Here is a 27185-nt window from a genome sequence, read left to right on the forward strand (position 1 = left end):
CGCGACCTCCAGTCAAGCTTCTTTGACGGGACTTCATTGAATTTGCAACTTCAAAAAAGGTTCAACAACAACAGTCACGTACAATATCGCCCTCTGTTTGGAGGCGGCGGGAACACGTGTTTCATTTATTTGCAGCCTTGGCGTTCAGTCCGTCGTCTCCCGTTCGCTACTTTCCCCCTGAATTCTGTGAATGTCAACTTATTTCATTTTCAAGGTTTCAAGGATTCACGCCAGATCTCCTCCTGCTGCCTGCTGCCGAGCGCTGTCTGAACCCTCACTGTTCACTCTCTCTCTCACACACACAAGCCTTGTGGGGTTTTTTTTTCCTATTTTTTTCCTGCCATGCCTCGCGGAATACCGCCGCCGCCGCTGCAGTTGACGCCGCTCCTGCCGCTCCTGCCGCTGCTGTGGTTTTGCTGCAGTCGGATAGGGCTGGCAGGTTTGGGCAAGCAGAGGGAATGAGGCGGAATGGAATGATCGGAAATGATGTGTGAGGGGAGAGAAAACTAGGCAAAGTATTTCCTGGTGTCAGCAGTGACATTTCTGTCAATTTCCCAGTTTTTGGGCATTAAAAAACGAAAACAAAAACAACAACAACAAAAACAGAAGTGAGTTCAGTCTGCTGTCCTGGAAGCTGGTAGCTAACGAGTTAACAGCAGCATCCTGCGTGTGTCACAGCAAACCCTTACCACAGCACCCGACCCTTTTTACCTCAAAGGACTCTGATTGGTCCGGTCAGGTTCTGACCGGTTGACATTGATATGAATGAGCTCTTTTTTTCCAAGATGGAAACCTCACAAAGAAAAAAAAAGGCTTGTGCTCAGCTAGTAAGACTCATATAGTATAATTAGTCCCCTATTTTTCCAGCTGATAGTGAACCTGAGCTGCTGAGTGTCTTTCTGTTCTTATAATATACAAATTTATATTACAGGGTGGATTAAAAAAAGAAACAAAAGAAAAAAGTTTAATTCAGAGCTCAGATTAGCTCGGCTCTTCTCTAAGAAGCAAGAACAAGTGATCCAAGAGAAACCATTTTTTTTGGAGGCTCACACCTCTGAGTTTTTTGCACTTGGGGTAAAATATTAGTCGATAACATAGCTGTATTGCACCTTCCTTTGTGGACTGGAGCTTTTAGGGTGTTTTGTGTGTGTGTGTGTGTGTGTGTGTGTGTGTGTGTGTGTGTGTGTGTGTGTGCGTGTGCACGTGCGTGTATGCATTTTTTTCGTGTTGATGTTTTTGTTTAGAAACCTGGTGGAGGTCTTTAATTAGAGCTCTGCAAATTACGTTCAGCCCCGTGTAAAGTGCAGCCCAGAAAAAGTCTTTAAAGGAGGGACGGGGCGCGACCCTGTTTTACCACCTACTGTAAAAGTCTGCACTGTTTGCGTAGCTCACGGCTGGCTTGGCCTTTTTTTTTTTTTTTGGCTGTGAGTTGATTGGTTGGAGAATGGAGAGGAGGTTTAATAGCGTGGGACTTGACATGGGAGAAGGTCTGAACTTGAAAGAAAATGCCACTTTTCACAACTTTTCCCTGTTTTTTTTACATTCTTGCTCTGGAAACACGCCTTAACGAGCGACTTCAAGGCTCAGCATGGTGGAAGAATTTGTCCTCCTTCATATTGGACGTCCGAAGATGGACTTATGGAAAAAAGCCATAATGATGGTGATCCTGCCTTGTCAAGAAATGGAAGGATGAAGAAGTGGGACGGAGCCACGGCTGTTTGCAGGCTTGCAGGCTGTGCAGAGGAACACAAACAGATGACGATCCTCCTTCTCAATCATCTGCAGAGCCGAGAGGAGCGGCAGCGGTGGGAGGGATGCAGGGAGGATACAGTTTCTCCTCTGCAGCTCCCTTTTTTTTTTGAGTCCCTGGCCTTATATAGAGTGTTTTGAAAAACTACCCTTGGACAGCAGTTGACGAGCAGGTCTGGAGGCTGCACGGGCATCCGCTTCAATGAAGGGAATTCAGTAGCTGCTCTCTGGCACACGTCCGGGATTACCAGAGAGAGAGAGAGAGAGAGAGAGAGGCAGGGGAGGAGGAAGAGAGAGTCCTGGAGGTGAGGGGGTCTGGAAGTGCAGAGAGAATACAAGGCAGAGGGACACAGCAGCAGCAGCAGCAGCAGCAGCAGCAGCAGCAGCAGCAGGAGGAGGAGGAGGAGAGCGTGAGAACTCAGGTAGGACTCACTGGAAGCTCCCACGTTTGTTTTGCATGTGTTCTTCAGAAAGCTGCTGCTGTGAATAAGCTGTGTTTTGGTCCAGATGCATCCCTCCACTTGCTCCGTCCCTCCGTCTGTCCGTCCATCCGTTGACCCAACAGTTTGTCCCAAACTGGTGGGAACGTTTCCACGAGTCCCGTGGGAAAAAGTGGACAGAGTTTGAGTTTGAGTTGCCTTCAGGGACCTCCGGGCAGTCGTGATTTGTGGCGGCGGAGTGCTTGGTGCTGTGTGTGTGTCTGTGTGTGTGTGTGTGTGCGTATGTGCGTGCGTATGTGCGTGCAGGCGGCAGCTGGTCAGTGTGTTTTCATTCCCGCTAACCTGCGTCTGTCTTGTCGCCACTGTTACCAAGAGATGAAGTCAGGAAGCAGCTGCAGAGCAGCAGCACCGTCGTCATTCTCAGCACCCCCCAGGGAGGAGAGGATGGCCGTCCTTTGACCTTTGACCTTGCCTTATACACACACAGACGGTAGTCAAACACGAGCGGTCAGGAGGTCCCGTCTGCTGTCTCACAGAAGCCGGAACATCGTCAGACGGTGAATGCGGATTCTTGAATTGAGAGCGTTTTCTCCCAACTTTTCTCATGATACACAGTCCGGATTCGAGCAGCAGGGTGGCGTGCAATCTTAAACCTGTTGCTGCTGCACAGGTACAGGGGTTGAAAGTCTTTGTGGAGGCTGAATGAGCAGAACAAACCCAAGTATTTGCTTGTTTGATGTCTAAGAAGCAGCTTTCTGACTTTCGTTTCTGCTTCCTTCTCTTGTTTTTGCCCCTTTTGAAATTTGTCGGAATTCTCAAGAAAGGTGAGGTGGTGCACAGACACACGCATGCACGCACGCACGCAGCAGGGTGGGCTGGTAAACTGCTGGCGAGGAAATAAAACGAAAGACGAGGTCCTCCTGCCGCGTCAGCTCCCAAACTATGTGCAATAAAAGCAGGAGCGAGCGGGCGGGACGGGCTTTTTAACGCGCTGCCACACACAGAGGCCTGGCACTGCTTGACTGACTTATTCCTGTCAATAAGTGACAGCCTGTTGAGGAAGTTTAGAAAAAAACAAAACAAAATAAACAAAGGCACATTGAAAAAAGGGGAAAATGTGCAATATATATATATTTATTTATATATATGTATTAAGGGTGTCAAAGTTAACGCGTTATTAACGTGTTAACTCAACGCCACTTTATCGCCGACAATTTTTTTATCGCGTGATTAACGCACACAGTGCTTTTTGAACCTTTGGCCGCTCCGTAGATTGTGGAAACGGGAAATTGATTGATTCACAGCACACAGTCACACGCTTGAAAAAGACACTGAGCGTTGACTAACTAATCTTTTGTTTTGTTAGTAGTACTTGTCATTGCTCCAACACGAATAAACATGCTGCATTTGCAGAAAGCAAGTATTTGCCTACTCCCATGTTGATATGATTATTAAAAAAATGGAAAAAATATCAGTTTACGGTAGATTTAGAGCAGATAAAAAAATATGCGATTAATCGTGAGTTAAGTATGGAAAACCATGCGATTAATCGGATTAATTTTTTTAATCGACTGACAGCTCTAATATATATCTATATATATATATCCATATATTTGTTTTGGTTTTTTTGTTTTTTTTAAGGAAATGACCAGCTACTTTTCGGGTCGAGCTCTTGATTTATCCGTCATGTGGTTCACTCTGCTACCGCTGCCGACCAATCAGGATCAGCGGAGCTCGATGTTGTCTGGAAATGGGCGCCATCTGGTGGGTGGTGGTGAGAACACACTTGTTTTCCTGAAGGAGGGAGGAGGGGCAGGATCTGACGAATCATGTGATGCCTTTTGGACCCTTCGTCCGCAGCTGTAATCCCGATTAGCTAAGCCAGCGTTTGTGATGTGCGGTGGAGTGTCCTTCCTCCCCCTCCTCCTGTCCTCCGTCCTCCTTGTCCCCCCTCCCTCCTTCATGGTCTGAGGTTTTCGACCTGCGTCCAAGAGCTGAAGCCACAATTGCACATCTGATATTCATCGTTTCCTGTTTGTGCGGCGGGTGGACAATGGTTCAAAACCTTCTGGTGGTGGTGGTTGCGGGGTGGGGGGAAGCGGGTCGTTGACCGAGATCCCGGTGGACCAATCACTCCATGATCGAATGGCTGCGGCCTCGTTGGACGTTCGGTGGACCAATGAGGAAGCTCCCCTTCCCAAAACCCAAGATGGGCATGTCGGGGTTTTCGAGGTGAAACCGAATCTTTGCTGGGTACATATTTGCACTCGGAGGCAATCAAAATAGCTGAGAGAAGTTGGGAAGGGTTTGGGGGTCCAGAGGGATGAGTCACGATGCAAAACGTCGCAGTGCCAGTCAGTCCAGGAGGAAAGTGAAAAATTAAAAAACTTCCGGAATGATCTTAAAAATTTAGATAGCGGATTGTGAAGAAGAAAACCTGGCAACAGAGTCGTCGCAAAGCAGTCAGACAAGTTGTTGCTCTTGTTGTTGTTGTCTTTTTTTTTTTGAAAGCCCTTAACAACCTCACACAAAACAGCTTTTCACATTGCGGGGAGGCTGTGTTTGTGTTTCTGTGGAGTGCGGTGGAAACAGCACAAACAGGAACACGTGTGCCGCCGTACAAGAAAAACAATCCACTCGGGCTGTTGAGTGCGTACACACACCAGCAACCTTCTCCTGTGAGCAACACAAGAACAACTTTGATGGCTGTTTAGCCTTTAGGCATTCCTTTTGGACCCGTCTCTGAAGCTAGCATCAACCGATCCCGTCACCATTTGTAACTCTGTTGGTGGAAACTCGCAAATTCCTACCGAGTGTCCTGGTTTTCACCCCGGAATCAGAGTCAATTCAAACCAAATCTGGCAAAGACGCAGTTTTAACCTCCGGGAGTTTTAACATCCCGCAGCGGGTTTGTGTCACGCTAACAAAGTCGGACTCTCCCCCGGCCGCAGTTCAGTTCTGGAGAATTTGGTGGTGTAGCGTGAAGCAGGACTGAGAGCTGCTGTTACTGCTGCTTCAGTGCCAGACGTTGGACAGATATCTGCTAAAGAACTTACAAGCTCGACAGAAGACGTTCAGAGCAACGACTCTCTCTGATGATGTTTCAGAGAGAGTGGAGTGGGGTGGGGGAGACGGATTGTGAACTTGACAGATCTGAGTCTGAGATATTGCATTTTTGTGGCTTTGACTGGTGGCTCTCCAAACCCCCCCTTCATTTATCGTACAGCTATGCCATCGAACCCTGACATCGGCTGCTGCTGCCAGACACTCTGTGCCACCCACTCAAACTTGGCAGTACCAGCAGCGTGATAGCCAGGGTGCTAGCCAGTGGTGCTAGCCAGTGGTGCCAGCCAGTGTGCTAGCCGCAGATTTCTTCCACCCTTCCAAGTCAAACAGAACGCTGGTGGATGGATAAATCCCTCCAAAAAAGGGGGGAACTGTTTGAGCTCCAGACCTTATTTGGCGCCTGTTTGGAAAGTGAAGAATGTCCTCTTCCTCCCTCTCTCTCCCTCTCTCTCTCTCTCTCTCTCTCTCTCTCTCTCTGTCTCTCTCTCTCTCTCTCTCTCTTTCTCTCTCTCTCTCTGTCTCTCTGACGGGCAGCCACCATCGCTGCGCTTTGTCCTGCTCGCTGCGCTATGCCATGCTCGCTGCGCTATCTTGTGCGGGCTGGAGGAGAGACGTTGAGGAATTTGTGCGTGTGGTGGGGATCCAGCAGTGGTGATTTATGCGCAGACTGGACCGACCCCGTGCTTTCTGCCGTCAGCCGGGCTGAGGCACATCGCCGAAGATCAGAGGGATTATGGCGGCGGCGGATGAGAGGGGGAATAAAAAACATTTCTGGAAACCCTGCAGCTTTTGTTTTTATTTGTGTGGAAAAATGTGCAAGAAATATTTGAAAAATAGCATTGTATCATCTGCAAAAGTCGTGTTCCTTTATTTTTTTTTATTAAAAAGAACTACAACCACAGTTCGATATGTTCACAAGCCCAGAATAAAACCTCCTCCCCAACCTCCACCCTGCCTGAAACTAGCCAGACGTTCACCTATTATATCCCTCTTTGATATCCTGCACTCGGCAGCTCGTGACGTAGTAAAAGAAACACACAAAAAAACCCTGTTCCAGTGCTGCAGCAGCTATTGCACTTTTGCAGAAGTCATCAGCGCTTCGTGGGCCTCTCCCCTTCCTGTCTCCATGGCTTTGGCCAAGAGGAAGCAGGGGAGCTCCGTTGCCCTCCGCCGAGACTCACCTGAGACTTTTGACCTTTTTAGTCGAGGCTAATAGAACAGCAAGTGTGTTTTCCGGCTCAGGGACTTCCTGGATCCCCTCCCTCACCTCCTTGTGACTAGAGAGATTAGAAGCTCCCGATTCTTTCTTTCTTTTTTTTTTTTGTAAGAGCCTGAACACACGTTGGCTTTTCCTTTTTCCGCCACCAGCTGAGGATTTTAAGTGCTTTTCACAAGCGTGATGATACAACACTGATGCACTTCTTGCTGCTTCCAGGTTCAAGTGTTTTTGTCTGATCTGCACACTTTTTTCCGCCCGTCCGAGCGGCCTGGAATCCCGCTGTCTGGGCAGCCTGCAGCTACACCTGCCATATATGGTTGCAGCCGCGGTTAGCAGCGCTAGGTTGCTGTTGACGTCCCGCCGTGCTGGATTTAGAGCTAAAGCTCAGCCGCTAGGCTCTGAAGGGGGACGGGAGGATTTTGTGCAATTGAAGTCGCCGTCTGCATTTTCTCTCGCGGCTAGGAGGTGGTATTGCTGTACATATTTCTCGACAGGATCGATTGAACAACATCCACCAACTTTTTTAGGGTCTCGGCGGGACAGAGGTTTCACAGGTTTGCTGTGCGGTTGGTCACAGCCCCACGACTGGCCGGCTTGTAAATAAAGACAGACGCTCTTCTCCAGGGGGTGCCGGTGCTGCCAACTGTGATGTATTTATGTCAGGCCGCGGCCTCAGATGGGAAAGAATGTCCAAAAAGCGAGCGAGTGAGAGAGTGAGCGAGTGAGTGAGTGCACTTGGCTCCTGTTCTGGAGTCCAAAAAAAATGCTTCATGGGACATTGGCTGCCTTGCAAATGACGCTTGTGCACTTTATTCTCTTTCTTTTCACGGTTGGGAATGTCGAGCAAAACAGTTGGAGCATCTCTGGGCTGTAGGATCCACAGTGACTCTGCACTTTTTTCGACCCATTTGCCACAGTTCTACTTCCTGCTGCCCCCCTGCAGTGTAGATCGCTCACCGCATTAACCCGTCTGTTCCGGATGACCACACATTTCTCCATCAGAGGAGTCCAGAACAAGTTAGCATTAGCATTGGCTTAACATCATCTCTGTTTTCAACACACATTAGCTAATGGACGGAGGCCACTCTGTCATTGAACCATTTGAAACCCTTCATCGTCATCTGCCCGCCTTCGTCCGATACCTTTGAAGAAGAAATGACAAAAAGGCAGCAACAACTCTTTTGTTTTTGGTGTTTTTTTGTTCCCCAGGAACAGGCTAATTACACTGGCTTCCTCCTTTCCGCCTGTTGTCTTCTGATAGCGACGCCGCTGTCGTCTTTCTCACGACATTCAGTCAAAATGCTGGATGTTTACCAGCGTTGACGTGCCACCAAGAATGAATCAGATGGAGCTTCTGATTGGGCCGAAGTCGCTCCGCTTGATTGGGCATCGTAATCAAGTTATGCGTGCGTTCCTGCAAACACATGCATCTACCTTCCGGTCTCTGCAGGAAAACACGCCAGGCCTTCCTGAACTGCAACGGAGCTCAAAATCGTCAATATATTATTGTGTGAAAATACACATTCCGACCAGAGAGGTTGCAAGTGCCAAAACTTTGGTTTGATGGCTACAGAACTACGACGTGAACATACATTGCTCAACGGGGTAGTTGCAAATAACTGTTGATGTGCACATTTAAATTGTCGGTTGAGCAGTTTTAAGGTTCTTAATCGACTAGTGTGTGTTTGCTGGTGTTTGCTGATGTTTGCTGGAACTGCCCTCTGCCTGGCGCTGATGCATGAACGGCTCCTCTGCCCAAATCAAAATGCCCTCAAGTCCTGAGAGTTAAGAAAAAAAAATAGAGAAGAAGCCTGGTCCCTCTGGGTGCAGTGCCAAGCCCTCCGGAATGGCCTGGGACATGTTTTCCCACAGAGAAACATTTAAAAGGCTCTCTCTCTCTCTCTCTCTCTCTCTCTCTCTCTCTCTCTCTCTCTCTCTCTCTCTCACTCTCTCTGAGGCTAAGCTGTGGTTATTTTTGTTCTGTGCAGTGCATTTTGGGAAAATACTCAGGCATTCAGGAGGAGGAAATGTTCGCTACCTCCCCAAAAAAAGAGAAAACACTTTCAGTCTTTTTGTCTCCTTCTTTAAATGTGATTTTCCTTCTGTTGACTCTCGACTCTCGTCTTCCCGCAGGTCACCACGTCATGTCAGACATCCACCAACTATGAACTGGTGAGTGTGTGTGTGTGCGCGTGTGTGTGCGTGTGTGTGTGTGTGTGCAAAGCCACTGCGGAAACTTTTCAGAACCTTGCAGACCGTTTCGAGACCCTCCTCCTCCCCCCATAATCTGAAGATTCTTCCTAGAATTGTTGCAGTGCCACACACAGGGAGGGAAAAGCTCTGTCAGGTCCTGCTTGCCTGGAGGTCAAAGGTCATGGGCTATAACCATAAGAGCTTCCTCTCTCCCACCCTCTGTCCCTCTGTTTTGTTTTTTTTTTCTGTTTCGCTGGAATGAAGAGGAGAGACCTGCCCACTGAGAGCTCCGGTTGTCAACGGTGTTGTGTTGTTGTGGTGAGGAATTGTGCATCGGCCAGATGTCGTCGCTGGGAACTGCTGCTGTCAGAGACTCTGAGAACTCAAACTCGTTTTTTTCACTCAGGATTATGTAAATGCAGGGAACTTTCGAAAAAAAAGAAAAAAAGAAAAAACTAACCTCGCTCCTACAGGAAAGCTGTAGGAGTAGCTTAATGCCCCTTGTGGTCAGATGAGGTATTACAACAACAAACGCTTCACAGGGCACAAAGATTTCTCAGATATTGTGAATGATGGCCCAAAAAAATCAGTCAGCCATGAGTACCGATCCTCTTCTAGGCGCCACTCAGACCAGAGACTCTTGTCCAGAAGTTTTACTTCACTTCTGTACACTATGTTCACAGTGATTTTAACCTTTTTCTCCCAATGTATATTCAAAATTAGCTTTCCTTTCTTTTCCTATTTTTGATCCCAGGCTGCATTGATACGACCTTATTAGGAGTCATTCCAGGCTGCTGTAACAACCTCTGGCTTATTTCCTTTGGACTGGATGCTGTTTTTTTTTCTTGTGTTCTGTGTGTGTGTGTGTGTGTGTGTGTGTGTGTGTGTGTGTGTGTGTGTGTGTGCGCGCGCGCGAGCAAAGGCTCTGCTAGATAAGTGTTTTATTACCCAACAGCTACTCATAAAACACTTCTGCAGGTTTTTTGCTGTTTAAAAACATCCAAGTCTTTCTGGAAATTTTTTGGTTGTGAGGAATCGAGCTGAATTCCTGGTGAACAGACTCTCTGACGCTTCCTGTCTGTCTGTCTCGCCTCCCTTCAGCCTCCCACCCCTCAGCTGCCGTTAAAGCATGTAGACACGCCGGTAAGTAGCCGCTACTCCCACCCCTCCCACCTCGCCGCGGTCACATGCTTTCAACGCCCCTCATTCGATCACAACTTTTTTTCCATACATCATCAGCATGCACACGCCCAATCTAGTGTGGGGAGCAGGTTGGTTGTGAGAGGAAGTGCAGAAGAAGATGGAAAAGGAAGTTGCTAATCAACGAGTCCCCACCAGCTATTTGTTTCCTGCACGGTGCAGAAGGTGGCAGCAACACGCTGGAAGTCCAATACGAGCTGAGTTCCCGTTGCTGAGATGATGCTGACAGTTAAAGGGAGAGTGCCGGCAAAAAAGGAAAAAAAAATGCAGCAAATTGGATTTAAAAAAAAAAGAAAAAGAAAAAAGCCAGAACAATGTTTAATGTGCACAGATATCACCTAAAAAAATTGATAAGAGATTTAGTTGGTAATTTTTTTCATTTTTCTTCTCCTCTCCTCTTTTTTTCTTGTCATTATTTTTTGGAAGCCAGCACTCAGACACATTTGCTTCATATCTGAGACTACAGACGGCCTCTCTTCCGCACCGTAGATGGCAGCCAAGCCCTGGCACTGCGGACCAGTGTGTTTGGATTGCACGTTGCTCAACTGTGAGTGGCGCGAGTTAGAGTCGTGCGAGCGGCACCGTTCCAAGAGAGAGGGTGACCAAAACAAACAAAGCAAAAAAGCTTTTCTTTTTTTTTTTTTTTTTTTAAAAAAGAAGAAGAAGGAAAAAATGCTGCACAAAGTGTCCTAAGACCTGAGATTGAGGCTGCAGACCGTCGGCAGTGCGGATGAATTAACCGTCATCACGGTGCACCAAAAAACACTGCAGGGGAAGAAGAGGAAGTGAAGGAGGGGGAGGGAAGGGGAGGCAGGGTTGGCACTGATTAGAGGTAATGAGAGAAAGTGGGTGGAGTTCCAGAGATAAACAAAGTGGATGTGAGGGGAGGAGATGGCAGGAGAGGGGCGGAAGGGAAGAGGAACATATTTTTGTATCATCGGTCAGAAGATTCGGCTCCTCACTGCTTGTTTTTCCTGCATCCATGTGGACCTGAAGACTCTTTTCCCAGTGTGTTATGCACCTGGATAATTATCATCATATTAATAATAATAATAATAATAATAATAATAATAATAATAATAATAATAATAATAATAATAATAATAATAATACTCTCAAAAAAGTTAGATTTCTTTTTTATGGAGCATGTAGCTAGTGACAGGGTCGGCCATGTCTCTGAGAAGCTCCCTCCAGAGGCGTTTTCTCAAGCTGAGGTCGTCAGTGCGCTGGAGCAGCGGTCACCTGTTGGGACAGGTAGGCGGTGAAACGTGCTGACCGACTCCCCCAGGATGCTCGGTTCAGCACTGGACAACAGCTTGTCGCCGTGGCAACCACCTGACTGGCAGTTCCTGTTTGGGAATCTCTTATTCTTTCAACTCTCTGGCGTTTTCCAAAACGTCCTCATCTCTCCACGGCAGCCGAGACCTGCTCCGAAACCTTGGAATATTCGGGAATGTTTTCCATGTCCTAGTTAGTACAGGCATGACGACAGGCACTCATCTTCATCCTTATCCATTCCCTCTTCCACACCTCTCTTCATCTCACTGGCTCCAGTAAATATAATCATTTTCTATATTTTGCATCTCACTATCCATGCATGTCTCCTCCCTACATCTCTCTCCCTCTCTCTCTCTCTCTCTCTCGCGCTCTCTCGCTCTCTCGCTCTCTCTCTCTCTTTCTCTCCCTCCCTCTCTCTCTCTCTCTCACTCTCTCTCTCTCTCTGCATGTCTGTTTTTTTTCTTATTCTTCCTGCGGAGACCCTTTCAGTTTTGCTTCTGCGGTCGGGATTTCCTCTAATAGGTTGTCAGACTGTAATTCAGTCACATAATTATCATCATTACCAGATGGAGTTTTGCTTATGAATCATTATCTCTCCATCCCTATCTGCCCTCCACCCTCTTTCTCTCCCTGTGTGTGTGTGTGTGTGTGTGTGTGTGTGTGTGTGTGTGTGTGTGTGTGTGTGTGTGTGTGTGTGATTGCCTCCTCCAGGGATCCACGAGGTCCTGCAAGAGTGCGGAGATAAAGCGGAAGCAGTCTCGGTAAGACGGCCGATTTGCCGATTTGCCCTTCTCACACACACACACACACACACACACACACACTCACACGTTTATTTCTGAAGAGAGGGGAAAAAATCTGGCAGACAAGGTAAGCAGTTTGTGGGATCAGCTGGTTTGAATTTGTTTTTTTAAAAAAGGTCAAAAATCTGCCGAAATATTTGTTGAAAATTCTCCTTAAATCGTCTTTGAACCCCTGTTCGATTATTTTTTTTACCCCCCGGTCGTAAACAGGAATAATTCTAAGAACACCTTCTTACAATCATTATTAACAATTGTTAAGCTGGGAAACCCCACAAAGACCCTTTGGTCCTCCAGCGAAGGGCTAAGCTATGTTCCCGCCGCTTCATAAACCCGTCGGCTGAGGTCGTGTCAACAGCGGCGGGTGGGCAAAGTGTTTTGGCAAGTCTCTCCCTCTCCAAGGAACATTAACAGTGAGCCGCGGGAGTTTACGTTTGGACGGGAGTGAAATGGTTTGAACTCTGGGAGAGGCGAGGAGGAGGGGAGTCGTTGGGACCTGGAGGCACTCGGTAAAGGGCCGATCCAAAACTAAAATCCTGAGGCAGGTTGAAGTCTGTCAGGAACTTCAATGTCCATTAATTCCATCAACATGAAAAACATAAAACAAAACATAAAAACCTCCAATTGTTGTCATAGATTGTCGGGTTCAAAGAATGGAAGCATGTCAACTCCTGGAGCTGGACCTGAAGTATTGATCCGATAGCAATACTCACCTCAGTATTTAGATTAATACACCCAGGCCTACCTCGGTCATCCAGTTTGTTGAACAAGTTATTTTCAATTCGCACAAAACAGAATGAAACGCAGCATTTGTTTGCAGATTTCAAAAAACCTTTGGTTATCAGGTCAACTCCTTCCACTTCGCCCCCTGCAGGAGCCAGAGTGTGGTGCAGGCCATGGAGGAGAGCTACGAGGTGGACCTGGTCTACATCACAGAGAGGATCATCTCTCTCAGCTTCCCCGCCAGTGGCGAGGAGCGCAGCTACAGCAGCAACCTGAAGGAAGTGGCTGCCATGCTGCGCTCCAAGCACGGCGAGCACTACCTGGTGAGACCTTCCGAGGGCGCCACCCAGCAAGCGGGGAGGGGGCCAGATGCTAGGAAGGTCTGGGTCGGCGAATCACGTGACCTTCCCCTGTCTGTCTCTGTTGCAGGTGCTGAACCTGAGCGAGAAGTGGGCTGATCTGTCCAAGCTCAACCACAAGGTGGGATACTGGGGGTATTGATCCGACACCGAGTAAATACTGCGCTGGTGTTGCAGATACCGATTCAGATCATTCTGACTTAAAACGTCATGATAAGGAAATCATTTTGTGATTTTTGCCTTCAGTCTGTTGATTGTGATCATGATAAAATCTCATGTCAAAGATCTTTGTCAAATAAACATTTCCTTTTACTAATTGCACTGCTCATAAAGGAATCTCAGCACTCCCAAAAGAACAGGTGCCACCCAGGAGGCAGACAAAATCAAGAAAAAGCTCCCACACACTGTTCAACTCTCATCCTTTTTAATCAGGCAACTTTTTCTTGATGTTGACTAATTTCACTACTACACTTGTTTTAGAAAAAAAAGCAACAACGTTACAAAATGTAAACCAAGCAATGTCAGCAGCATAACAGAAACAGCCTTCCATTTTGCACTCAGATATTTTTGAAAAATTGTCAGGTTGTAGGTCCTTCACCACCAGAGTAACTTTGTAATTTGGAGTCATTTGTAGAACGTCTAGAAGAGAAACTGCAACAAAAGTATCAATCCTGTCACACAAGTATTGATCCGATACCATTATTCACCTTGGTATCGATACTGTTGAGCCGGGCCGGACCTCTTACACCTTCCTCCTTCTCCTCCTCCTCCTCCTTCTGTCTCCTGGCCCTCCTCAGGTGGTGGAGTTTGGCTGGCCCGACCATCACGCTCCGGCGCTGGACAAGATCTGCAGCATGTGCAAGGCCATCGACACGTGGCTGAGCGGAGACCCGCGCAACGTGGTGGTGCTGCACAACAAGGTAAGAGGAGGAGAAGAAGTAGGGTTTTTCTTCCCTTCGAAACGAAAACGCCTCGGGACTTCTGGCCGCTTTCCTTTTTCAAACAAGCAGAGACTCTAAATATTGTTTCACCTCATTGTTTCGCTCGCAGCTTTGTTTTGCTGTTCACGCCGCCACTGAGCCGTCAATTTATTTCTCCTTCAAGTTTTCCTGTGAATTGTTTTTTTTTTTCTTAAGTATGTTCTTTTCTTTCTACACGAAAGGGCAACCAGGGCCGGACTGGGGTGGTGGTGGCTGCCTACATGCACTACAGCAACATATCCGCAAGGTACCGTCAGCAAAAGAGGTTTCAGCTTGGTGCTTACTCAGAACTCTGGAAAGCTGGGTTCTAATTTCCAGCATGTCTGTCTGTCTGTCTGTCTGTCTGTCTGTTTGTCCGCAGTGCCGACCAGGCGCTGGACAGGTTCGCCATGAGGCGCTTCTACGAGGACAAAGCACTTCCTGTGGGTCAGCCGTCCCAGAGGAGGTGGGTCACTTCCATCCGCACAGGAAGTCGCAGGGGCGACTACCCTCCAGTTTCACTGTCAAGTCACAAGTCACCGCCGTCCCTGCCACCACAGCTGTCAGCCCCCTCAGCTTAATTAGACCTCCGCTTAAAGACTCGACCCTTCCACCTGCAGACCGCTAATCTGGATAAGCGGCTCAGACCCGCTGCAGGAAACACAATGGGACAGACAGGAAATGGCCATGGGGACCTGCTAGTACTTTATTCTAGCAAAAGGAATTAGACAAGTCATTTTTTTCCCATTCTTTTTTTTCAGGTCTGCAGGATTGACCGTTTGACCCCCAGCTACTATTTCCTGCTTGGGGATATAATTACCCCCCCCCCCAGAGCCTGACAGTATGCCGGTCTTTACCTCGTGACATCACAAGCTGGAGTATCAATCGCCGCGAGCGCTGCTAAAAGTCGGGATTAGAGGCGTCGCGGCAGCAAAGACACCCCCTTGCGTATAATCTGGCCAGATTCAGCCGCAGGTAGTGGGTGAAACCTGTCGGTTTAAACATGGGGCCAACGGGGCTGAAGGTGCCCCCAGCGATTGACCCCCCCGTGATTGGACGGTGTATTTCCCCGCCTCTTAATTGAATGAACACGGAGGCCGAAAAACCATCTGGTCGCTGACAGCAGCACCGGCCGACCTCACGGTCAAGGTCGTGTTGTCATCATCGTTAGGCCGTAAGCGACCCATGGAGCGGCCTCTGTGCGGAGACCCAGCCTGGGTGGGGTCTGGGTGTCTAAAATTAGCAGCTTTATCACGTCAGGCTGTCAAAAATGTTGAGATAATTCTGTTTTGTGCATAAGAGCAGAAACCGGTCTGATCCGGTCCTTCCCCTCCTTCTCCTCGTGCAGGTACGTGCGCTACTTCAACGGCCTGCTGTCAGGCCACATCAAGATCAACAACAAGCCCCTCTTCCTGCACCACGTCATCATGCACGGCATCCCCAACTTTGAGTCCAAAGGAGGCGAGTAGAGCTCGCACAGTCAGCAACGAGAGCTGAGAAAGATTTTTAGAACGGCTCAACAATTTTTCCATCCCTCGCTCTTTTCTTCCCCGCTCGCAGGCTGCCGTCCCTTCCTGAAGATCTACCAGGCCATGCAGCCGGTCTACACTTCAGGAATATAGTACGTGGAGCACGGCTGTCATTCAGAGGCGCTGGTCATCACACCGCTCATTTGAAGTTTTGATTTCATGGTTTTTCCTCCTTCAACCGCAGCAATGTGCAAGGAGACAGCAACACTAGCATCTGCATCACCATCGAACCCGGCCTGCTCCTGAAGGGAGACATCCTGGTGAGGTTCAGTCCAAGGAAAAAATATCTTTAGATATATTCACATATTTTCATTCATCGAGAGGAATTTTAACCAGGATGGGCGTCACTTGACTAATCTGTACATCCTCCTCATCATCTGTCTGGTTTTTATTAGTATTATTTATTCATTCATTCATTCATTTGTTTATTTATTTATTTATTTTTAGCTGAAGTGCTACCACAAGCGGTTCAGGAACCCAACCAGAGACGTGGTGTTCAGGGTCCAGTTCCACACCTGCGCCATCCACAACCTTGGCGTGGTGTTTGGGAAGAGCGAGCTGGATGAGACCTTCAAAGGCAACATACATTCAATACATAAATAGATTTATTGCACCTTGATTTTACTGGAAACAGTGAGAATGCATATGATGGAAATGAAAAGAAGTGGGAATAGCCTGTGGGGAATGATCTCTGATATTGTTTCTTTAGTTTCTGTAGGCAACAGGGTCCCCTTGTGGTGAAATAAAATTACAAAAAAACAAAACAAAACAAAAGAAACCCTGATAAAATGCTGTTTTGTGCTCTTGTGTCTCTGCACAGACGAGAGGTTTCCAGAATATGGCAAAGTGGAGTTTGTTTTCTCCTATGGGCCGGAGAAAATCAAAGGTAACGCCGCCGTCCAGTGTGACAGACCTGCACCCTTCCCCTTCGAAGACTCTGTTACCCATCATGCCCCATCTCTGACTCCTCCCCTCCTGTTTGCCAGGCCTGGGCCACCTGGAGAACGGACCCAGTGTGTCGGTGGACTACAACACAGCCGACCACCTGATCCGCTGGGACTCGTATGAGACCTTCAACCGCCAGGAGGCGGCAGATGGCGAGCACGGTCTGTGCACGTAAACACACACACACACACACACACACACACACACACACACACACACACACACACACACACACACACACACACATTGTTAATGCGTTAATGTCAAAAAAGAAAAAGAAATACTGGAAATTCCGATCAGCGTTTGAGCCCGCAGGTGAAAACTGACCCACGGTTAAAACTCGAGTCAGTCTTTGGCTGCTTGTGGATGCAGTCGCTCCTTTAAATAGCTGCTGCAGAAATAGGGGGGCGTCAGTCGTCTGGGGGTGAGGTGGGTGAGGAAGGTTTGGGGTGGAGGAACCTGAGACACCACAGTCCCCACAGCTCCCAGTCACCCCAGCAATATCCAGCCAGGCCTGCAGGGGGCGGAAGGAGGGAATCAAAGAAAAACAGTGAAATGCAGCATCTGAACGTATTTAGCAAATGGCGTCTGAATGATCTTGTCATCACGGCCATTAATGATGGAAAAGCACAGAGATGCAGTTTAAAAAAAAAAAACATTATGTTTCATTTATACGTGCAAACCCCTCTAGGGGGCGCTGTGGAGTAACTGCTGCAGTAACGAGTGGCCTGTCAGTAAGTCAGTCAGTCGGTCAGCAAGAAGATATATCATTACAAAACAAGTCACCTGATGGATGTCGACTGCAGTTAATTGTGGTCGTGGGATCATAAAAATATGGCGCCGAAGATTCTTCGGTGCTCAGCCCTTGAATATTATACTTATGTATATTAAGACTATTAAAAAAGGGCTCAGAGGGAGAATGTTAACCAGGTGTCAAGTGCTCATTGTCGTCATCACCGGAGGACTCTTCCTATTTTTATCCACCGCCCCCTCCCCACCTCCGTGCTTCGAACCCGGGCTTGTTTACTTGTCCCCCCCACTCGCCCCCCTCCCTCCCCCACGCCCGTCTGTCCATCCATCAGACTTGGTCAGACTCGGTCGGCCTTCCCTCTGCCAACCTTGGCCGGCCCGTTGACCCGTTGAGAGACGGGTGTCTTAAAAGGGGTGACGGGGATTAGCGGGCGACTTTAGAGTCGGACTGATGCATGGTGGGAAACAAGAGGAGAGGGAAGGGGATGTGTGTGTGTGTGCGTGGTTGTGGGGGGGACGGGGATGTGGGGGGGTCATCAAATGAGTGCTGCATAGTGGGTAGTTACTGGCCATGGCAGTGAGAAACACGTCCATCATGTTAGCATCAAACCTTTGCTTGTTTTGACCTCTTGCTTGTGTGTGTGTGTGTGTGTGTGTGTGCCGGCTTGCCTCTGCTCCACTAATAGCCCTGCGCTGCGGCGGCAGCTGTCGACCTCTGAGGTCAAAACAGTCGGAAGGCCGACAGTGTCGGCCGATTGGCGACCAGGGCAACAAAAGTTTCAAAGGCTGATTTCACTTGATTTAAATGGATGTAGCATAGCACAGTGCCACCAACAGTAGGCCAACAGTTGGTTTGGTGTAGAACGGGATGCATGCTCTTATTGCTTTGGAGAGACGTGCTCATTTTTTTGCACTCAGATCCTGCAAAAGCGAGAGCTCATGCATTTTTCAGCGCATTTTGTACCTCTCGCATGCAGCCGTCCTTCCTTTTAAGAGGAGCAGAGCCAGCGATTAGGGCGAACAGTAGCACCACCGCCAGTCCTCCCTTCCCTCCTTCGCTCAAGTCTCCGCCCCTTGTCGACCTTATTTGGCAGGGCACGGGCCCTCAAACATGTCTGGAATAGCTGGCGAGAGGCAGACAGAGATACAGCAAGCACCCAGGGGAGCGGACGACGAGCCGGCGGAAAACTTTTTTGTTGTTGCTGTTCCCCTTTTCCTCCCCCCCCCCCCGGTCGCAGTTAGATAACTTGCTTGTACAAGGACAGAGGGATGAGTTAAAGTCCAGAGGAGACAGACGACCAGTCGGTGAGTTCAGCCAAAATGTGAAAATGCTGAGAATTTCTATAAACACTGATAACAATTTAAGGCATTTTGCTTCCTTTAACAAATGTTTTCCACCGTTTAAAAATGTCTCAGACGCACTGCTTTGCATCGAGAAAATGCTCTGAAAGTTTTTTTTTTGGTTGTTGTTTTTTTTGTTTCCCAGACCCCGGCCGTCTGTTTGGCTTGTTTATCGCGTCTCCGTGGCAACGTTTGCATTCGCGTCCGTGTGTTTTCGTCCACATGTGCGCCGCGAGATGAGTCATGCGGGGAGCGATCTGGCTTTTTTTTTATTTTATGAGCCAGCCTGCAATTTGGGTTCACCAAAAGTATGAGGGGCTGCTCTGCTCAGTGACTTCATGAGAGCTGCAGCCAGCAAGAGGTTGGACCAAGATTTAAAAAATCTCCCGGATGGAGCTTTTTTTTTGTTGGCCCATCGTTCCTTCTAGTTCAGCCCTCAGCTGCAGCGAGCACCTGTACCTGGATATGGGATATTATATATGAGGATATAGCATCTCACAGGACTTTTACGCTGAATATTAATACACAATATATAATCGCAATATTTTTTTTACCTGCGAAGGAGGAGTCAAAGCCAAATATGACATCACAAGTCATTTCATCAAACCTCGGCTTACTTTTTGAATTTATGAAGCTCCATGTATTGTTCTTATGTCCAGTTTGCAATCTTTTTCCTACTTCTTTACATTTCTCCACTTTAATGGTATAATCTGTGTAATCTTTATGTGTCAACAATACAGCTGTTTCTGGTTATTTGCAGTTTAACGTTTTTACTTCACTGGTAAAAATCGATGGGGCACTGGTGCTGAACACGGCAAAACTGCAAAAAAAGAGCATCTACAAGTGTTTCTATATCGGAAAACAAGTTCAATTGGGCCACCTTCCAGTTCCAGTGGTGCTGGTGTAGCTCAGGTGGATCCTGTCTTTCAGTCTGTACCCACCCATCCAACCAGCCAGTGGTTCAAACCCTTCAGAAACTCTCGAGTCGAGCCGATGCGACAGTCCTGACAGGTGGAAAAATCGCCGTCAGTCAGTCAGAAACGCAGACGTGGCGGCCGTGGTGGCAGCGGCGGCTGTCTTTATGACTCACTCCGATGACAGACGGGTTGGAGGGGAGACGAGTGACATCATCCTGAAAGCAATCTGGCCGACGGACATCGATACGGCGGCGTCGCCTCGGCCTCTCAAACGACACTGACAGCCGGATGGTCGGTTGATGGATGCGGCCCGTGACGCCAATGTAAAGCCGCAGTGCTTTGTCCCTGATACTCCCCTCCCTGACACCTCTTTTTTTTTTTTCGTCTGATGGGCTGTCGCCTCATCATCCCCTCGTCATCCGAAACGCTGAGCGCTGATCGAATACCTGCGATACTTGCTCAACAACGTCGATTCTCAGTGAATAACTGAATGGGATTCATTGTGTCTCCATTTAAAATATCTAATTCTTAGTATTTTTCTTCGAAGACAACAGCTAAAATATTTGTGTGTCTGTGATAGAAGAAAAAACACTAATAGTCATTTAGATCCTTGATTAGGATGTGCCTGCGATGAATCCAGGAATTAATCCAGCAGCCTGGAAAAATCCGGAAGCTTTATTTTTCCCAGTAGGCGTTACTCTCCCCTGTCTGAGGGAGTCTTTACGGGCCTTTTGGGGGAACAAACAGTCCTTTTCATCTTGGTCACAAGTGCTTCACGGCCACCTTTACAGCCCTTGTGCCTGCCCTGTTTCCACCTTCTTTATACACGAGTCATCCATCTAAACTCATGCATTTATATTTCAAGCCCCATAAATTAATACAACCACAGGCCCTTTTTTTACAACATTTAGGAGGAACGGTTGGGTAACGGTAAGGTTTGCTCTTTAACACCTGCGATACGTGCCTTGTAAAAAAAAACAGGTTTGGAACACTTTAAAGAGGTGTTTCCTATTAAAAGACATTTCCACCAACCCTGGAACTTTCCAAGAGCACAAGAGAGTTAGTCAAAGAGCCTTCTTGGCTAGCCCTAGTAGCTACCAAGTGGGAGTAGTAGTTGTAGTGGTAGTGGTAGTACTAGTAGGTTAATGTTTTGTCTTTTTCTAATGAAGAAAGTTTGAGTGTTTAGTGGCTGAAAGTCAGGGAAATAAAAAGGCCATTAATAAAAATGCCACACGTCCCTGTGGAACTCCAATAAAAGTCTCAAATGTTGAAAGACAATCAATATGTGGAATCGCAAAGGCGTTGGGAAAATTAACATTTTAAGTTTTTATGTTAATAGTCCTGGTACATGTTCAGCTGTCCACAAACGCCGACAGAACAGAATTTCTCACGCAAGTTTCACCTGAAAACGAGCGTTCAGCCACGTAGCTTCTCAATGGCCGCGTCGACAAATCTGTGTCCGCCACCGCCGACAACACGCTCGGTCCGACAGTCCCAGCTGGTGCGTTCGGCTCAGCAGCAATCAACAGCAACGCGAGCCTCGGCGCCACCTCCTGTTTTATTATTATAAGTCGCTGGGCCGCAGGTGTTCCAATGGCTTTTTAATGGCTCTCAAGGCTGTGCTGCAACACTGTGTGTGTGTGTGTGTGAATGTAATGCCTTGTTTTTACAAGCAAGCAAGGCACCTGTCACATGAGAGAAAATAGAGACCAGCCAGGTGCACGTGTGTGTGTTTGTGCACGTCTGTGTGTCTCTGTGTGTGTTTGTGTTAAAGCAACTCTGCTAAAAAAAAAAAATTGGAATTTGAATTTCTGGCTGCACGTTGATATGAACCAGCAACGGTTTTAAATGTGGCTTTGTCCTTCAGGCCAGGAATTGGGCCATTAGCTATTAGTTGTTTCTGTCTGTTTGTATCCGGCAGCATGCCTATGTATAAGAGGTGGGTATTTATCAGGGGCACCGTCGCGGTGTTGGTCAGTGAAGGTGGTTGGTTGATGGATCACTTGGAACGCAGTCGTGATTTTGTTAAAGTGGCGATGAATCACTGCACAAGGGAGGTGTGTGTGTGTGTGTGTGGGGGGGGGGGGGGGGGGGGGGGGCATGTTGCCCAAGGGCACCTCAGCAGGTCGCGACTTTCCGAAAGTGCGAGTTCCCGTCGCTTCCGTTGTTTACCAAGTGGGGGGAGGTGAGGTGGCGGAGGAGCGGGGGTGAGACATGCGTGACGTTAAACTCAGGCATCCCCCTCACACGTCGGCGAGCGGCAGAAAATAGCGAGCGAGGAGCCCTGGCAGAGGCGAGAGTCACGGCGGAAATGCTCCAACACTGCGGTTTGGCTTTCACGACGTCCTGTCGCGGCACGTTTACCTTGAGAAAAAAAGACAAGTGGTGACACACGGTGGTGTTGATGATTTCCTCACAATTGCAGGCTTTTTGTGGGAAACATCTTGTGCTTTTTCTTAGTAGTTTATGCAAAGAAATATTTGCATGATTACAACAAATACATTTTCACCCCACTTCGAGTCAGACAATTATGATTTTGAGTCACCCCCACTTGCTGCAGCGCCCCCCTCATTTTCCCTCGGCCACGGCGTCTCCGACGTTAACCAGCCGGAAAAGAATGTCACCCTGGAAAAACTTGAGTCATCGGGGCGTCGCTGCTGCTGCTGCTGAGCAGGACCTCCTTGCAGTGGAGGGGTGGAAGCCCTTTCTGTACAAAGGTCAAGGCAGGGGGGAGACAAAAAAAGTGAAACTTTTGAGGTCTTGAGCACAGAAAACGCTGAAAACTTTATTTTTGTCTTTGCGCCGTGAAGGTCACGTGATCAGAGGTTTGTTGCCAATTTTCAGACGTGATTACATCCGCGAGAACAAGCCATGTGTGTGTGTGTGTGTGTGTGTGTGTGTGTGTGCGTGTGTGTGTGTGTGTCGGGGGAACCCCTGTGATGACATCAGCAGTTGGACAGCTGGCCTGGGACTTGTAGTCTGCCTGGAACTGTTGCGGCTGTGGTGAGAGTGAGTCCTTCCCTCCTCCTTCCCCTCCTGCCTCTTCTCCCCCTCACGAAGGCCACCTCACCCCTACCAGTGGCGGCTGCAGTGGTACGGCCCCCGCCTGCCTGCCTGCCTCACAACCAGTCTCGAGCACATGTTGGTTTGATGAGAGGAGTCAGAGAGGAGAAGAACCAAAGGAGCCGGACAAGTGTCTGGTGCAAAGACTTGGAGTCTGGCAGAGGAGACATTACCCCTTTCTTTCTTTTCTTTTTTAAATTGGAGGTGCTTTTTTCATTCATTTTTGGACCAGAAGCATTAGTGGAAAGTTTGGGAAAGTTTGGCAAATGCAGGTAAGCAGAGTTGTGTTGCCTTGGATTGATCCAATCTGTCGTTTGCTCCACTGGCACCAATGGAAGGAAACACTATTTGTTTTATTTTTTTTTTTAGCCAAAATCCAAATTGAACCACAGGCCGCATCGTGCTTCATGGGTTTGTTGACTCGGTGGGAGGGAAGAGTTTGAAATAGCTGCAGTGCGAGTGATCGGCCATCTGTTTTCCCCCCGCTGGTGGGACTGGTTTCGCTTTAAGGTGACCCAGCAGGGGCCGGTAGCTGTCGTGGATCACTTTGCAGCGTGTCTACTGGTTACACTGGGCCTGCTGGGTTCGGGGTTTTCTTGTTTTTTTTAGATAATCTCCTTCGTTGTTGCACATTTGTTGTTGCACATTCGTCAGCCAGCAGTGTGTTTCACACACGCCGGCAGCAAAAATATTAGCCATTCAATTTCGGACTAACTGCCACAATTACTTACAATTTAAAAAAATTGAATAGAGAAAATCCCACACGTTTTTATCCTCTCAGCTCCTGTGCTGTTTCCAGGAAGTATCTCTTACTTTAAAATGAGGCTCCTTTGAGATGATTTTAGGTTTGTTTTTGTTTTTGTGAAAGCTAAATGATGTTATTGTTCCTCCTTTTGTTTGATCCACGCCCAGATCAAAAACGCCTCTTCAGTTTGCAAAATTCTAGGCTGCTAGTGTGTTTATACTTCACACACGTCACTCATTGCCTGATGCCAAACACACAAAGTGTCCACAAAAGGAAAACTCCGTTGCATATGGCTCAGGACAAAAAAATATCCTATTAAAAAATTGTCATGTATAGTGCGAGAGATAGAGCTAAACAGCGCTAAATGCTACTGTACAGTTCTGGGATACGGTTCTCTGACTGGCTCCGGGCTCTGCCTGAGACCAGCTGTTCTAGTGGGCCCCGACCCCCGGACCATGTGACCTCTCGCGCTGACGCAACGTGACCGACCGGGGCTCTGTGGCCGCTGACAAATCGTCTATAAATAGCAGTGGCGAGGTGCCGTGTTGCTGCTGGTAACAAGACGGGTGTCAGACGAGGGTCACCGTGCTCCCCTGCAACTCAACACACTGCCGTGTGATTGGATGGAAGGGACCTGGAGAACTTGCTGCGCTTGTTCTGATTTTGCCCTCCATCTTGGTGTCTTTGCAGACGCAGGCCACACCCAAGGCCCTCTGGACGGGAGCCTGTACGCCCGGGTCCGCAAGAAAGACTCCCTGGAGGGCGTGGTCACCATCAATGGCCTGCCGCTCCACGAGAACCTATTGACGGGCTCCCAGAATCCCTTGCAGCAGCAGCAGCAGCAGCAGCAACAGCAACAGCAGCAGCAGCAGCAGCAGCAGATTCCCCCCCAGGCGGCCGAGCACACCCTCCCCGTCACGGGCCACGCCTCCCTGCCGGCGGTGGACCACACCCTCTCGGTGAGCAGCGACTCGGGCAACTCCACCGCCTCGGTCAAGACCGACCGCACCGACGAACACAGTCAGTCGGGTGCACCACCACACGGCGGCAGCGGGGGTGCTGGAGTCGCACACGGGAACCCGGCGGCGGCGGCGGCGGCGGTGTTGGGCGCCACCCACCCGGGCCTCAGCCCACAGGAGAAGCGGGAGTTGGAGCAGCTGCTGAGCGGCCTTGAGCCGCCCAGTCGGCAGGCCTACATCTCCACCTCCACCAGCCCCGGTGGTAGCGGAGGAGTGCGGCACCTGGTCCCGGCTCAGGTGCACGTCAACGGTGGGCACGCCAAGCTCGTCGCCGCCCCGTCAGCGGAGGAGGAGGAGGGGGGCGAGCGAGAGACGGACATTCTGGACGACGAGCTTCCCAACAGCCAGGAGGGCAACAGCGTGGACAGCCTGGGAACGCCGTCCTCCCTGGAGGGCCGGGACCACTACTACCAGCCCCCCACAGTGGCCGGCGGCCGGCGGCAGAACAACGACGGGCCCTACCTGGAGCGGGGCAACCAGATGCCGGTGCAGGAGCACCCTCTGCTGGAGCCCGGCCGCTACCAGAACGGGGACGGGATGTACCACCAGCGGCCGCAGTCCTCCGGGCAGCGGCAGCCAGCAGGAGGCGCTAGCAGCCCCGGCCTGGACTCCAGCAACCCCAAGCTGATGCCGCGGGCCCCCGAGAGGAGCACCAGCAGCCGGGAGGCGGTCCAGCGAGGCCTGAGCACCTGGCACCAGTCCAGCCTGCCGGATGACCCCTTCGGACCCCCGCTGCAGTCCACTCACAGCCTGCCGCTCCTGCCGGCCTCCCAGCGGGACATCGAGCAGTCCATTGAGGCGCTCAACATGCTCATGCTGGACCTGGACCCCGCCCATGGCCACGCCCATGGTCACGCCCACATGTCCAAGTCGCACAGCGCCCCGCCCCCGGCCCCGCCCCCTTTCTCCCAGAGCCTGGCCCGGCCCTCCTACCAAGGCGACTCGGCCATCCACGGCCAAGCCAACGGTTCCCTCCTCCTCCTGCAGGGGGCGCCATGGTCGGCCGGGAGGTCCGAGCCCTACCAGCAGCAGAGCGCCACGCCCAGCCACACCCCCGAGCCCTACCTCAACACCCGGCAGCACCAACACCAGTACCAGCAGCAGCAGCAGCAGCAGCAGCAGCAGCAGCAGCAGCAGCAGCAGCAGCACCACCACGTGCTGGAACCTGCCTCCGCTTTCAGCCAGCAGGTGGCAGCAGCAGCACCAGTGCCGCCGAGGTCCCCACACTCCCCCGATCTGCAGGCGTCGTCACCCTACCCGGGCTGCAGCCTGGCGTCGTCGCCGCTGCCGGCACTCAGCCCGCCCCCTAAGGACATGTCGTCGTCGTCGCTGCCCCGCGAGCAGGAGGGCGAGGAGGAGGCGCTCAACCTGGAGGGCCTGGTGGCGCACCGCATTGCTGGTAAGATAAATCAGCAGGTGGCGCTGTTCCAGGAAAACACGATTGGTGCACAAATATGAATCAAATTTTGGGCAATTTTGCTCCCATAGTTCATTGCTGAGCCGCAGAGTCGCGACTATTTTAGCTTTTTTTTAAATTTTATTCCTCCTTTTTTTTTTTTTTTTTTTTTTTTTTACCATTTTTCTTTCCTGAGTCGCTGTTTCAACATTGCAAAAAACTTTGATGCCACGCTCGAGATTGTGAAAAGTTCCTGTTTTTTTTTTTTTATCATTATTCCTGCTCTGTATAAGAGCTGTTAAAAAACATGATTCAGTCGTCCTCATAACTTTCGCCTTTAGCTCCCCCCCAGCGGCACGCTAGCCGACAGACCTGCAGTGCCCAGAATTAGCCACTGCGCACCGGGATAAAAGCTGTCACGGGCTGGCCGTCACCTGGAGGAGGCCCCCGGGTGCCTCCCAGTGGGCTGGCGCTGTACTTGCATGTCATCCTCTGGAAAAAAAAAAATTCTGTCATTGTCTCATTCTAAAAAAAAAAAAACTTTTTCTTTCTTCTTCTTCTTCTGTCTTCCTTTTCTGTCCGATCCATCTGGGCTGCCGTGTGGACCCACCCCTTCCTCCATTGCTTCTTCTTCTCTCCTCCTCTGCACTCCACTTCCCCTTCCTCTTCCACCTCCTCCTCCTGCCCCTCCCTTCCTGTCTCCCTTCCTCCCCGGGGAAACAGAGTACAACGCTCGTATCCGGGGCATCAGTGAAAGCATGACACCACAGTCTGACCGCCACCGCTCCTATTCCTTCTCTGGTTTGTCCACTCGCCTCACGCTTTTATTTGATTATGATCATTCTATTAGTTTAATTTGCTTTTTGTTCTTCCTTCCATGACATTTTTTATTTCCTCTTTTACTCCTTCACTTCACCAGCACCTCCTCACTATTCTGCAAACTGTCTCAATCAATTTCGACCCCTCAGTCAGGAAATGCAGTTTCTCTCTCTCTTGTGTCCTCACCTGTGATTTCACTTCCTGGTTCCCGGTGGTTTTCCAGGTGTCCGCTCCAGGGGGATGACCCCCGAGGTGACCCAGGAGACGGGCCGCCGCCGGACCACCAGTGAGGGCCAGTACCAGAGTGGCACCGACTCGCCGGACTTCGCCCACAACCTGGCGCTCAACCCGGGCGGACGACCCCGAGAGGTCAGATCAGGTTCAAAGGTTGCGGTTAGCCTGCTGTTTGCAGTTTCCTTCTGATAGCGAAGCGTGTCTCAAAGGGGGTGGAGCCAACACCTGGCTGAGAGGAGGGTGATCACAAGCCTAGGAGGAGGAGGTATAATTCCCTTTGTGACATCACAAAGGTATTTTTGACCTTCCAATTCGTTTTGGAAGGGGACATAAACAAGGCATTTCTCAACGGGGCGGGGCCAACACGTGGTTTTCGTCAGGGGGTGAAGAAGAAGAGAAGGAGGAGTCACTGTGCCCTTTGTGACATCACACGGGTCTGTT

At 49.5% G+C, this 27185-nt stretch overlaps 1 protein-coding gene across 1 annotated transcript in view; it reads left to right on the top strand.

Annotated features, from left to right (window-relative positions):
* tns1a (tensin 1a) overlaps positions 1–27185 on the top strand; it is a 56669-nt gene that overhangs the window by 17615 nt on the left and 11869 nt on the right. The window contains exons 4-20 of the mRNA XM_076048648.1: positions 8608–8646; positions 9769–9810; positions 11857–11906; positions 12820–12991; positions 13098–13148; positions 13825–13947; positions 14190–14254; positions 14369–14452; positions 15335–15447; positions 15547–15607; positions 15700–15775; positions 15963–16092; positions 16336–16401; positions 16502–16621; positions 23967–25694; positions 26415–26492; positions 26734–26879. Of these exons, the coding sequence (XP_075904763.1) occupies positions 8608–8646; positions 9769–9810; positions 11857–11906; positions 12820–12991; positions 13098–13148; positions 13825–13947; positions 14190–14254; positions 14369–14452; positions 15335–15447; positions 15547–15607; positions 15700–15775; positions 15963–16092; positions 16336–16401; positions 16502–16621; positions 23967–25694; positions 26415–26492; positions 26734–26879 (3144 nt within the window). The remainder of the gene's footprint in view (positions 1–8607; positions 8647–9768; positions 9811–11856; positions 11907–12819; positions 12992–13097; positions 13149–13824; positions 13948–14189; positions 14255–14368; positions 14453–15334; positions 15448–15546; positions 15608–15699; positions 15776–15962; positions 16093–16335; positions 16402–16501; positions 16622–23966; positions 25695–26414; positions 26493–26733; positions 26880–27185) is intronic.

This window comes from Nelusetta ayraudi, unplaced genomic scaffold (genome assembly GCF_046127955.1).
Source record: "Nelusetta ayraudi isolate G7.1 ecotype Tasmania unplaced genomic scaffold, CSIRO-AGI_Nayr_v1 ptg000106l, whole genome shotgun sequence".
In the NCBI taxonomy this organism is placed as follows: Eukaryota; Metazoa; Chordata; class Actinopteri; order Tetraodontiformes; family Monacanthidae; genus Nelusetta; species Nelusetta ayraudi.